The sequence below is a fragment of the Poromitra crassiceps genome (assembly GCF_964638095.1).
Source record: "Poromitra crassiceps genome assembly, contig: HAP1_SCAFFOLD_130, whole genome shotgun sequence".
In the NCBI taxonomy this organism is placed as follows: Eukaryota; Metazoa; Chordata; class Actinopteri; order Beryciformes; family Melamphaidae; genus Poromitra; species Poromitra crassiceps.
The window spans coordinates 838-14,319 of NW_028152231.1; the positions used below are offsets into that span (position 1 = coordinate 838).

General features: G+C 46.8%; 2 protein-coding genes across 2 annotated transcripts in view; both read left to right on the forward strand.

Moving 5' to 3' along the window:
* LOC310800885 (sodium-independent sulfate anion transporter-like) lies at positions 1-12,785 on the forward strand. Its single transcript, XM_083664771.1, has 13 exons — positions 1-118; positions 3,362-3,554; positions 3,925-4,010; positions 4,860-5,082; positions 5,872-6,050; positions 6,181-6,253; positions 7,143-7,254; positions 7,390-7,445; positions 9,425-9,565; positions 9,660-9,787; positions 10,729-10,828; positions 10,988-11,121; positions 11,291-12,785. The coding sequence occupies exons 1-13, from the start codon at positions 32-34 to the stop codon at positions 11,396-11,398; spliced, it is 1,620 nt and encodes a 539-aa protein (XP_083520897.1). The 5' UTR covers positions 1-31; the 3' UTR covers positions 11,399-12,785.
* LOC310800896 (uncharacterized protein) overlaps positions 12,039-13,482 on the forward strand; it is a gene marked incomplete at both ends in the record, with an annotated part of 20,135 nt that continues 18,691 nt past the window's right edge. The window contains one exon of the mRNA XM_083664780.1: positions 12,039-12,111. Coding sequence (XP_083520906.1) covers positions 12,039-12,111 — 73 coding nt within the window. The remainder of the gene's footprint in view (positions 12,112-13,482) is intronic.

Genomic DNA, 13,482 nt, shown 5'->3' on the forward strand with positions numbered 1-13,482 from the left:
GCTGCCCCGGTACAACCTGAGGTGGCTGCAGATGGACCTGATAGCGGGCCTCACCGTGGGCCTGACCACGGTGCCACAGGCCCTGGCGTACGCCGAGGTCGCAGGCCTTCCTGTGCAGGTGAGTCTCTGCTGGGCGTCAAGCAGTATGAAGTCATCTTACCTATCCTACCTAAATCTTACATATACAAACTAGGGATGTCACGATACTAGAATTTCTACTTCGATACCGATACCCAGGAAAATATCGATACTCGATACCATTTTCGATACCACGCGGCGGGGATGACAACAACACATCAAGAGGCATTCTCCCCCCCCCTACCACCTCTCCTCTCCCCCCCACCACCCCTCCCCCCTCCGCCCCCCCCACCACCCCTCCTCCTCTCCCCCCCCCACTGCCCACCTCTCCCCCCCACCTCCCACCCCCCACAGACCCAGACCACCCTCTCACCATCACTGAGGAGGAGGTGCGCCGGTCGTTCCTGCGTATCAACCCTCGCAAGGCGGCCGGCCCGGACGGCATCCCCGGGCGGGTCCTCAAGGCCTGCGCCCACCAGCTGGCAGGCGTATACACAGACATTTTCAACCAATCTCTCTCCCTCCGACGCGTTCCCTCCTGCTTCAAAGCAGCGACAATCATCCCCATTCCCAAGCAGCAGAAAGTGACCAGCCTCAACGACTGGCGCCCAATAGCCCTCACGCCAATAGCCAGCAAGTGCTTCGAAAAGCTGGTCATATCAAAGATCCGCCCCACACTCCCCCCGGACCACGACCCGCTACAATTCGCATACCGCCCCAACAGGAGCACAGCGGATGCAGTAGCACACGTGCGCCACACCAACTGTCCCACCTGGAGGGGAAGGACACCTATGTAAGAATGCTGTTCGTGGACTACAGCTCAGCATTCAACACCATAGTACCCTCCAGGCTGGTACGCAAGCTCAAGGACCTGGGACTTAACACAGCAATGTGCGACTGGATCCTGGATTTCCTGACAGACCGCCGCCAGGTGGTGAGGGTGGGCAACCTCACCTCCTCCCCACTGACCATCAGCATAGGAGCGCCCCAGGGGTGCGTCTCCAGCCCCTTCTGGTACGACCTCTACACCCACGACTGCGTGGCGACTCAAACCTCTAACACCATCGTGAAGTTTGCAGACGACACAGCAGTCGTGGGGCTGATCTCGGGGAGCGACGAGACGGCCTACAGAGAGGAGGTGGGGGCCCTGGAACAATGGTGCCAGGACAACCACCTCTCTCTGAACGTCTCCAAGACCAAGGAGATCATTGTAGACTACAGGAGGGGGGGGGGGGGGGCGCACACCCCCCAATCACCATCAACGGCACAGTGGTGGAAAGGGTGGACAGCTTCAAGTACCTGGGAGTCAATATCCACCAGGACCTGACTTGGGCCGGCCACACTGCCACTGTTGTCAAAAAGGCTCAACAGCGAATACACGGACTCAAGCGCCTGAAGAAATTTGGGCTAAGGAAAGAAATCCTCAGGGACTTCTACAGAGGCACCATTGAAAGCCTGCTGACTGGCGGCTTCACCACCTGGTACGGGAACTGTACCACCATGGACCGCAGGGCGCTACGGAGAGTGAGACGCGCGGCCCAGCACGTAACAGGATGTGAGTTGCCAGATCTGCATGAACTGTATAAACAGCGGTGCCTCAGGAGGTCCCTGAAGATCATCAAAGACACAAACCATCCCCACAACAGCCTGTTCTCCCTGCTACCCTCAGGGAGAAGATACAGGGTTCCGAAAGCACGCACAAATCGCTTGAGGAACAGTTTCTTCCCGCAGGCCACGAGACTCCTTAACATACACAAATAGTGTAGTAGCCGCACTGTACCGTACTGTAGCTGCTACCATTACGTATGTCTAATGTTTAACTGTATGTTTAATAAGGAATATGCTATTTGCACCTGTATGTCAAATACGCCGAATTTAAAATGTTGAATCACGTCTAAAGTATGCACACGACATGTGCACCTATGTGCAGTGAATATGCCACTGTCTCTGACTTGTCTTATCACTCTACTGCCTTATTGCTTGTTGTGTCTCTTGTTGTTTTTGCACTCATATGCCCTGTTATACTTGTACTATGTTGTAAACGGAGTCCACAGCACAAGAATTTCACACGTGATACTTGTACCATGGAGTGACAATAAAAATCTTGAATCTTGAATAAAAAAGAAACAAACAGATGGACGGACAGACGCACGCTTCTCCATAATCTAGGCCTGATAAAATTCACTAAAAACTTTGACCTTAACAGCAGATTACACCTGCTCTAGTCATCAGCCTATCAGAATACTTAGAATTTATTGAAGCAACAGATACCCACCAATGACAGGGAGGGAGAAATCAGTGGTATGTTTGATTTTTCATTAAGAGAAGGTACTGCTGATATTGATACAGTTGCAAATGAGTATTGTATCCGTTTCAAATTTTTAGTATTGATACGTATCGATACTATCGATACCTGTTGAGTATTGTATCCGTTTCAAATTTTTAGTATTGACTTTTATCGATACTATCGATACTTTTGACAAGCCTAATACAAACAAGGGGCGTCTGGGTAGTGTAGAGGTAAAAGCACTCGCCTGGCAGCGGAACGTCTGTTCAGGGCGGGAGGGGAAATGGGGGGGGGGAATAGCGTGGTCCTTCCATGCGCTAGGTCCTCTCGGTGAAACTCCTCGCTGTCAGGTGAAAAGAAGCAGCTGGCCTGGCAACTGCACATGTATCGGAGGAAGCATGTGTTAGTCTACGGCTCTCTCTCTCCCCAGATCGGCAGAGGGGGTGGAGCAACGGCCGGGGACAGCAGGGGGACTTGGCCAAGTACAACTGGGGAGAAGATGGGTGCAAATCTAAGAAGAAAAAATTCTAAAAAAAAAAACATATAGAAACCCTGCATGAGCAGAACAGTGCTGAAAAAACAACCGAGCAAATCTGCATCGTTAGTTTTTATACTTTGCATAAATAAAGATTTTTATAAACAAACAGACTTGCATACTGATGAGAGTGATGCTTATTATGTTTTGCCAATTCCATAGTACTCGCGCAACAATTTCCTCTCTGTCACCCATCAATCACATCATGGATTTAGTTTCCTTTATGTGACATTCCCTTCTCCTTTTTCTCTCTCTCTCTCTCTCTCTCTCTCTCTCTCTCTCTTTCTCTCTCTCTCTCTCTCTCTCTCTCTCTCTCTCTCTCTCTCTCTCTCTCTCTCTCTCTCTCTCTCTCTCTCTCTCTCGAGCATTTTCTTCCCTTTCCAATGATCTCTCCATCACATATCATTCTACTGTATGTAATTTTATACTCTCTTCAAATTGATGAACCCGTCTCTCCACAGTTCGGCCTGTACTCTGCCTTCATGGGGGGGTTCATCTACGCACTCTTCGGGACCTCCAAGGACGTGACCCTGGGTCCCACGGCCATCATGTCCCTCCTGTGCTCGCCCCTGGTGGGGGGCCGTCCCGTGCGAGCCGTGCTCCTCAGCCTCCTGTGTGGCGTCATCCAAGCTGCTATGGCACTATTGAGATTAGGTAAGGGAGGAGATCGCTCTCATGTTCAGCTCGAAGGTCGTCTCAGTCTGGGCTGAGAAATTTCTACAGAACCCTTGGGACATGAGAACGCATTTCAAAACCTACTCTACTAGATGAGCTCCAACCATGCATGGCCGTCAAGCTCTAAAGTATATAGCTGGACACATATAAACAAAAGAGAGAGGGATGGAGAGGGACAGAAGAGCAGAGATTGTGGAGAAGCAGGAAGTCAGTTTGTGAGTGCGGCGGCAGAGCCACTTCCTGCCACCGTGTCTATGACTTCCTGTGCCTAACCAGACAGGTTCTATCTTGTATCTATTGATCTCATGATGATCTGTGGATCACTGGCTGCTCTGCTTGTCATCTGCAGGCTTCCTGTTGGATTTCATCTCCTTTCCTGTCATAAAAGGCTTCACCTGTGCTGCTGCAGTAACCATAGGCTTTGGCCAGGTCAAGGTGCGAGTTAAGCACGCACACACGCGCACGCACACGCACGCACACGCACACACACGCACACACACACACACACACACACACACACACACACACACACACACACAATCTTTCTTCTGTCTCTCGACTGTGATAGTGATATATCTAAAAAAAATTGCAAAACAAAAACCAAAAAAACACTTATGAAAAATACTCTTATGCGGAGTCAAATATAAGGAAAGGAATAGAAAGAAAATAGAAGGGAACCTTAGATCAGAGCTCCAATTCCCCAGGGGCACGGTGGCGCAGTGGTAAGCGCTGTCGCCTCACAGCTAGAAGGTCCTGCGTTCGATTCCCACCTGGGACGCTGTGAGCGCTGAAGGAATGCGTGCCCGTCCGCATGTCCTCGAGTGCCCACCGCCCGGGCGGGGTCGTCAAAAGGGCCTTTCTGTGTGGAGTTTGCATGTTCTCCCCGTGCCCCCTGGGGGTTTCCTTCATATAGGAACACCCTTCACCAAAACATGCAATATCCTGGTTGCTGATGTGGTGCCTCCTCGTCATTAGGAGCACCTGTTCGGAGGGAGGGGAACTCGTTGGAATAGCGTGAACCTCCCACGTGCTATGTCCTACCGGTGAAGCTTTCCCTGTCAGGTGAAAAGAAGCGGCTGGCTAACTGCCCATGTCTCGGAGGAAGCATGGAGCCAGTTTCGGCTCTCCCCAGATCGGCAGAGGGTGGAGTAGCAACCAGGATAAATACATTAAAATTAGCACTAACGGGGGATAAAAATGGGATAAAAAAATTGTGAAAAAAATATGAAAAGAAAAAGAGCTCCAATTCCCTTCTTCAGTGACAGCGTTTGTTTCTGTGTGTAGAACATACTGGGGCTCAAAGACGTTCCCCAGGAGTTCTTCCTGCAGGTTTACTACACGTTCCAAAAGCTCCCTGAGGCCCGTGTGGGTGACGTGGTCCTGGGTCTGCTGTGTCTGGCTCTGCTCGTCACGTTGGCGCTGATGAAGACGAGCCTGGGCCCCCCGTCTGACCACTCTCCCACCTACTCCAGAGTGGCCAGCAGAATGGTGCGGGCCGTTGCCACCGGTCAGTGTGTGTGTGTGTGTGTGTGTGTGTGTGTGTGTGTGTGTGTGTGTGTGTGTGTGTGTGTGTGTGTGTGCGCGTGTGTGTGTGTGTGTGTGTGTGTGTGTGTGTGTGTGTGTGTGTGTGTGAGAGAGAGTGTGAATGCTTTTATGCATATATGTCAAAGTCTATATTTTCATTTCAAAAGATAAAAAATAATATTAATACTGTAGAAAACTAGAGACACTAGCTCTAAGATTGGAGGGGGGGAGAGTTCATTCTTGAGCTCTAAATCCAGTAAGGAGGGAAGAGACTACATCTTAAAAAGCCTTATTTTCATGGATTAGAGCGAATGCATTTAGAAGATAATGAGTAAAAAAAGAAAAGATAATAAATGTGAGGGCAAATCCTGAGGGTAAAAAAACATACATGCTACAAATAAACACGAATAATATAACTAATATAAAAGCATATATTTTCCTTTCTTTATCTTTAGTGATTCATGCTGTTGTGGTCAAGTTTTGTTTTATACGTGCATTGCATACAGTACAGATCTTTTTGCTGCACGTTTCTTTTTTTAGATCATTTTTGGTGGCATTTTCAAACGTTTAATTCAAGTACAGATAGACACGAAAGTTTGGGAGAGAGAAGTGGATGACATACGACAAAGGTAGTGGGTCGAATTCGAGGCCAGGATGTTGTTGTGTTTGCTTTGCACGGTACGTGCCTTCTTAGACCACTAAGCCACCAGCACACCCAGGTTTGACTGTTTTCAAAATTGTCCTCCTCTCCTGTGCTCCCTGTCCCGTCCAGTGCGTAACGCCCTGGTGGTCGTGGCTGCGTCCTTTGTGGCGTTTTCCTGGGACGCTTACGGCTATCACGTCTTCACCCTCACCGGGAAAACGTCTAAGGGGCTCCCGCCGTTCAGGCCGCCGTCCACCACCGACATCACAGCCAACGGCACTGTGGTCACCTTTGGAGAGATTGTAGAGGTAGATCATTTCAATTACAACTTTTTCCAAATCGCTCTGCTTCACAACAAGTGCGTCGCAGCTGGATAAGTGTCTGTCTGTCTGTTTGGACAGGGTTTTGATAAACGGGCCTGTCTGTCTGTTTGGACAGGGTTTTGGAGGAGGGCTTGCTGTGATTCCTTTCATGGGTCTGTTGGAGAGCATTGCTATTGCTAAAGCGTTTGGTAAGTTTCTCCCTCTTTCTACATCTTTCAATCCGTTAACTCAAAATCAGCAAGTTCTTTTTGGCAATTTGCAAACAAAATTTTGCATCAGGAGGGTTACCAGTAGGGATGGAACAATATATCGAAATTCTATCTATCGCAAAAATGCGTCGGAAAAAGATTATCGTGATGTTGGATAGATTTTATTCTGCTGTAATAATCACAGTTGAGATGTCCATCATAAGTTCACAAGCTCCAAATTATATTTGCACATTTTAATATTTTTTGTAACCATTGTTTACATTCTAGCAAGCCAGTTACATTGCTAGATTTGTAGCTCAGAAATAAACATAATTCTGCAGTCACACTTTGTTGTCAATGAACTTTTTTTCATTCTGATCCCCCCCCCCCCATTTTCTCCCCAATTGTACTTGGCCAATTTCCCCCTGCTGCTCCGTTCGCTGCTCCACTGCCTCTGCCGATCTGGGGAGAGCCGTAGACTAGCACCATGCGCTTCTTTTTACCTGACAGCGGGGAGCGATCACCAGCAGGACGTAGCACGTGGGAGGATCACGCTAATCCCACCAGTTCCCTTCTGCCCCGAACAGCCGCCTCGACCGACCAGAGTGCAGCGACCAGGACACATACCTCAATCCGGCTTCCCACCCGCAGACACAGCCAATCGTGCCTGTGTGGACGCCCGACCAAGCCGGAGGTAACACGGGGGCGCGAACCTGTGACCCTCGTGTTGGTAGGCAGGGAATCTACCGCTACACTACCCGGACGCCCATCATTTAACTTTTTTATATCATTGTATCATGGCTGTGTCAAATCGTGAACCCCAGACCAGGAGAAAAGCATATCGTCCGATGACCAATTTCTCCTGACTGGTTGAGTTTCTCTCTCTCAGCCAGTCAGAACGACTACAGGATCGACGCCAACCAGGAGCTGTTTGCAATTGGTCTGACCAACATCATGGGCTCCTTTGTGTCAGGCTATCCCGTCACTGGCAGCTTTGGGAGGTAGGTGTGTGCGTGTGTGTGCGCGTGTGTGTGTGTGTGTGTGTGTGTGTGTGCGTGTGTGTGTGTGTGTGTGTGTGAGCATCTATCAGATATTTACAGTGTAATTCTTTGACTGTGCTAATGTGTTCTCTGCAGGACAGCGGTAAACTCCCAGACAGGAGTGTGCACTCCAGCTGGAGGGATCGTCAATGGTGAGTCCCAAAACGTTCAGCTTTCACTCTGCTTTCTACTGTTTAAATAAAGGTTAAATAAAAATAAAATAAACTGTCTCTCACCCTCTCTCTGTGTTATCCACTTCTCTTGTTCCCTCGCTCCCTCTCTCCCCCTCCCTCTCCTCTGGAAGGGGTCTTCTCCGTAGGCTTTCATCCTGAGTGAGCAGTCTCTGCCACTCCCTAGTGGTCACATTGTGGTAGTGTTGCTATTATAATAACTCATGTTTGTCGGCTGTTATTGTAGTTTTAAGATGAGGAAAATGTTATTGTCCTTCAAGGCGAAATTTAATTAAATTGTGCTGCTGTAAAGAAGAGAAGTTACAAAACAGGCGTTGGCAGATGTGGATAGATAGGTTACAATACAAGACAACATACTGACAGTATTACAAACGTACTAACGTAGCACACAAATATTAATTTGATATAATATTAAATAATATTTCATATTCAATAATATTTCATATTCAATATTATATTTTTTGTCTTCTTTCTGTCCACCCCCTTCCAATACACTGCCCATAGGACACTTAATAATAAAAACTTAGCACACAAATGAGTGAGACACAAATGTGATGAACAGCTGAAGAGTCAGACAAGAATAGACGGGAAAGGAAAGGAAAAACAAGGATGACTATATAAACATTTTTGTTATGTAATATATGATTTGTTATATGATACATGTTTGCAATGAATCAAAAAGTACCAAAGGCACAAGGTAGCACTCGCAGAACTTCAGGAGAAGGACATCTCTGTGAAAGTGAGATGTTACAGTCTTCCTCTCTGTCTGTGGCTCTCTCCAGGTGTGTTAGTGCTCCTCTGTGTCTGTGGCTCTCTCCAGGTGTGTTAGTGCTCCTCTGTGTCTGTGGCTCTCTCCAGGTGTGTTAGTGCTCCTCTGTGTCTGTGGCTCTCTCCAGGTGTGTTAGTGCTCCTCTGTGTCTGTGGCTCTCTCCAGGTGTGTTAGTGCTCCTCTGTGTCTGTGGCTCTCTCCAGGTGTGTTAGTGCTTCTCTCTGTGTCTGTGGCTCTCTCCAGGTGTGTTAGTGCTCCTCTGTGTCTGTGGCTCTCTCCAGGTGTGTTAGTGCTTCTCTCTGTGTCTGTGGCTCTCTCCAGGTGTGTTAGTGCTCCTCTCTCTGTCTGTGGCTCTCTCCAGGTGTGTTAGTGCTCCTCTGTGTCTGTGGCTCTCTCCAGGTGTGTTAGTGCTTCTCTCTGTGTCTGTGGCTCTCTCCAGGTGTGTTAGTGCTCCTCTCTCTGTCTGTGGCTCTCTCCAGGTGTGTTAGTGCTCCTCTGTGTCTGTGGCTCTCTCCAGGTGTGTTAGTGCTCCTCTCTCTATCTGTGGCTCTCTCCAGGTGTGTTAGTGCTCCTCTGTGTATGTGGCTCTCTCCAGGTGTGTTAGTGCTCCTCTGTGTCTGTGGCTCTCTCCAGGTGTGTTAGTGCTCCTCTGTGTCTGTGGCTCTCTCCAGGTGTGTTAGTGCTCCTCTGTGTATGTGGCTCTCTCCAGGTGTGTTAGTGCTCCTCTGTGTCTGTGGCTCTCTCCAGGTGTGTTAGTGCTCCTCTCTCTGTCTGTGGCTCTCTCCAGGTGTGTTAGTGCTCCTCTGTGTCTGTGGCTCTCTCCAGGTGTGTTAGTGCTCCTCTGTGTCTGTGGCTCTCTCCAGGTGTGTTAGTGCTCCTCTGTGTCTGTGGCTCTCTCCAGGTGTGTTAGTGCTCCTCTGTGTCTGTGGCTCTCTCCAGGTGTGTTAGTGCTCCTCTGTGTCTGTGGCTCTCTCCAGGTGTGTTAGTGCTCCTCTCTGTGTCTGTGGCTCTCTCCAGGTGTGTTAGTGCTCCTCTGTGTCTGTGGCTCTCTCCAGGTGTGTTAGTGCTCCTCTGTGTCTGTGGCTCTCTCCAGGTGTGTTAGTGCTCCTCTGTGTCTGTGGCTCTCTCCAGGTGTGTTAGTGCTCCTCTCTCTGTCTGTGGCTCTCTCCAGGTGTGTTAGTGCTCCTCTCCTTGGCGTTCCTCATGCCGGCCTTCTACTACATTCCCAAAGCTTCTCTGGCAGCGGTTATCATCTGTGCCGTAGCTCCCATGGTGGATTACCGCGTGGTGGCTAAGATGTGGAGGATACGCAGTGAGTTTTCATTCATGTGTCTCTCTTCCATGGCTGTGTGTAGGTTTGTGTTCATGATGCGATTGTCTCATGCTCATGTGTCTTCCTGCCACAGAGCTGGACCTGCTGCCTTTCTCCGTCACCTTCCTGATGAGTTTCTGGGCCATGCAGTACGGCATCGTAGGAGGGGTGGCTGTATCTGGAGCCTTGCTGCTGTACAACATCGCCAGACCCAAATTAAAGGTCGTCAAAGATTGCATTTGTGTGGGGGGGGAAAAAAAAATTAAAACAAAAATCCACTCTAAAACACATCACAGCTACAAGTGAATTTAGGGTTAGGTTAAGGTTAAGTTTATTTCATATGGACGTCACAGAGCATTGGAGATGTAACATACATGTATGCACAGTAACCAGATACACAGTGTTAAGTGTTTATAGTGGAACGCTAATTTTCAACACTTGTCCACAGGCGACTCGACTCCTACACCAAAACACAACCCAAAGGACATACCCAAAAAGAAGCAAAATCAAATATGAAAAACCACAAGAGTAAAGCTATACATACAAATGTATTGACTAGAAAGTCTCTACAGAAAGTCACTAAAATACACCCCATAGGACAAAAAGAAACACAATAAGCGGAAGAACAAATGTCAACCATCTATATATCAATGGTAAACATCAAGTTTTGGTGTCACACTCTCAGAATCAAAGACCAAGGGCTTCTTTTCTAGCATCGACATTCAACGATCCTTTTTGTGTGATTAATTTACATGTCAATATTATGTTCTGAACCTATATTCAGTCAATGCAACCGTGCATACCGACGTTTCACTGAGCAATATAGCGGCGTTAATTTTTTCGGAAAACAAGATTTTTCAGAAATTCATTTCCGACATGTACACATCTGTTGCTGTCACTGACAGGTGGGCCAAAATTCGCCTCACAATTTCGTGCGGTTTCACTCTAGTGTGTAAAAGGCCTTAAGGGGCACAAGTCTCATTGTTGAAAGTCATTCTGGGAAATGTAGGAAATCGCTAGCTGAAGTAGACATAGTCAAAGTGGGTTGAGGGAAAGTAGGTGCAACAAAACAGTAAATTACCGCACTTAATCTGAAAAATAATGGTTGTGTGCAGGTCTGTGATCATGACTGTGTGCAGGTCTGTGATCATGAATGTGTGCAGGTCTCTGATCATGGCATGCTGGTGATGGAGCTGGGCAGCGGGCTCAGTTTTCCCGCCACAGAGTACCTCAGCCACATCATACACACTCAGGCTCTGCAGGGTAAGGCTTCGTCTGCTCCACCTCTCTATGTTGAGAACACTTTGTTTCTAAAGGCTGCAGCTGCTCCACCCACCAATACTAACGTGCTGTGTGTTTCCTCTTTTCCTCTCCTTCCCCTAAACGTCTCTCCCCTGGTCTCGCCCCTGTGGCTGCCTTCAGCTTCTCCTCCACGATCGGTAGTCCTGGACTGCCATCACGTCAGCACCATAGACTACTCAGTGGCCAGCGAGCTCGGCGACCTGCTGAGGCAGTTCAAACTACGTGGAACCGTGCTGGTCTTCTCCAGTCTGCAGGTACAACCATTACTTCTCGCTGCCTTTATGGGTACAGAGGATTTGTATTGGCCGACCGACTTTTAAACAATTTCTCTTTCTCTCTCTCTCTCTCTCTCTGGTTCTCTACCTACCAATCTCTTTCTATCACTATATCTGTCCTTCCTTGCCATCTTGCGTCCCTCCTCAGCCGTCCGTTTTGCAGGTTCTACTAGCAGCGGATCTGCCGGATCTCCGGCACACAGACAGTGTGGAGGCGGCGCTGCAGATCGACCTGGGAACCCGCCTCAATGACTGACCCGACAACTGTCCAATCACAAGCTGGACTGATGAGTTTTGATGCTGCACAGAAGCAATGAGCAACACACCGACCGCTGACACTTTCCCTCTGGGCCAATCAGGTCACAGTGGAGCTGAACAGTGATGATCTACCTCCAACGAGTCGTTTGGTGACGACCAAGTGATGCCAGTTACCAAGTGTTATCCTTTTTTGCAAACAAGTGTTCTCCTTTGAAGACCTTTGCATCTGCTAATCTTGACATTTCAAGTCATTTTGAAATCTCTTTAGCAATGAGTTACACAAAACTTGGCCAAATTATGATGATGATGATGATGATGATGATGATTATTATTATTAGTATACTGTTGTTGTTGTTACTACTGTAATAATAATACTATTTTATTTTAAGCGCTTTATATAGTAGTCAAAGACACTTTACAACAGCTAGGGCGAAGTAAATTAATATAAAATACATAAAAAACCATTGATAAAAAGTGATGATGATAAATGAAGAAGGAAATGACGAGAGTGTGTATTTCAGTTCTGGAGAGGCAGTGGCAGTCAGATATTGTAGGCCTTTTTGCTCAGTTTTGAGTTTATTTTTGAATGAAGGGAGTGAGTCTTGAGTTTCTGATGTGTGAAGGGAGGGAGTTCAGCAATGACAAATGCTCTGTCCTCCAAGGTGCAGTGCTTGATCCTGGTGATGGGGCTCAGGAGGTTGGCATCAGGTGGTGAGTTCTTTTGTCAAAGATGCAGATTCCTTGTTACTCATCTCACAACATTTTGTAGCTTTCTGTCCTTTATGAATGAAGACTTAAGAGAAGGAAAAAATCTCATACAAACTCTATCTTTTATCTTTTTAACTTTTTCAGGGCTAAAGTAAATCGTGCAGCGGAATCAGAGCCAATCTGGCCATAGAAAAGAGATCTAAGTGTGTAGGAATAAAGAATAGGCAGGAAAGAAATTGACACCCATTAAATACCACCTAACATTGAGGTGTGTACCAAATCACACAGATGTTTACTTATCCAGGTAAAAGGTATTGCAATTTATTTAATTCAACTAAATCACCATGTAAGGACTTTTCTCTGAGTTCTAACTGGTTCTCCCACAGAGCTTGTACCTTATTTGTGTTCACATTCTCTGTAAATGTTTACATTGTCGTGTGTGTGCGTGCGTGTGCGCGTGTGTGCGTGTGTGTGTGTGTGTGTGTGTGTGTGTGTGTGTTTTAGTTAATAATTTGAAAATTGTATGAAGAAATCATCACTGAAGATGTTATTGTTATGAAAAAAATATGTTGGTATCAAAATATGATTTTTAAATGTTATATACATATTATATAATGTATTTTTCTCACTTATTCTGCATTGAGCACTGTGACATTGATTAAGAAACACTACATTGATTACCCAATCAGAAGAAAGCAATAAATGCTTGCAATTACTTTGACTTGTTTGTACTGTATTTCCCCCTTTCAACTATTATGTTCTATCCCCATGGAGAAATTGAACAAATGTATTGTGTTTTTCAGCATCACAAATGAATGGATGAGGTTAAGATGGTCATTTTACAGTTTTACATACTGAAAATGCAGGATCTGTATTTGCAAAGTGCTGCATGTCAGACAACAAATAATATAAGGGTGATGTGATTACTTAAAAAACAAAATGCTGACCCCCTGGACTTGGCTCCTGACCACTTTGGGATCCACTGATGTAAGGAAATGTATCTGCCTGAAGATACATCATGCTACCTGTGAGATCATAACAGTCTACAGGTGAGATGTGTGCCAAGACATTCACTCAGTCCTGTGTAGGGGTGTCACAATATATCGTCCCACGAAATTTCGCGATAGTAAAACGTCACGATATGTATCGTTGAGATTAAATCTCATATCGTGAAAAAAAAAAAAAAAAAAAAAAAAATCTTCAAAAATAGACAAAGAAACGTCTTTGTTCGTTGAAGTTCAATGTGTGGAAAGTAGTTCAGTTGAACAAGTCTCTGAAGAGACACATGAGAAGTTATACAGGAGAGAAACCATTCAATTGAGTTTCTGGCAAAACTGTTTACTTGACAGGAAAAACTGAAGATGCATAAAAAAT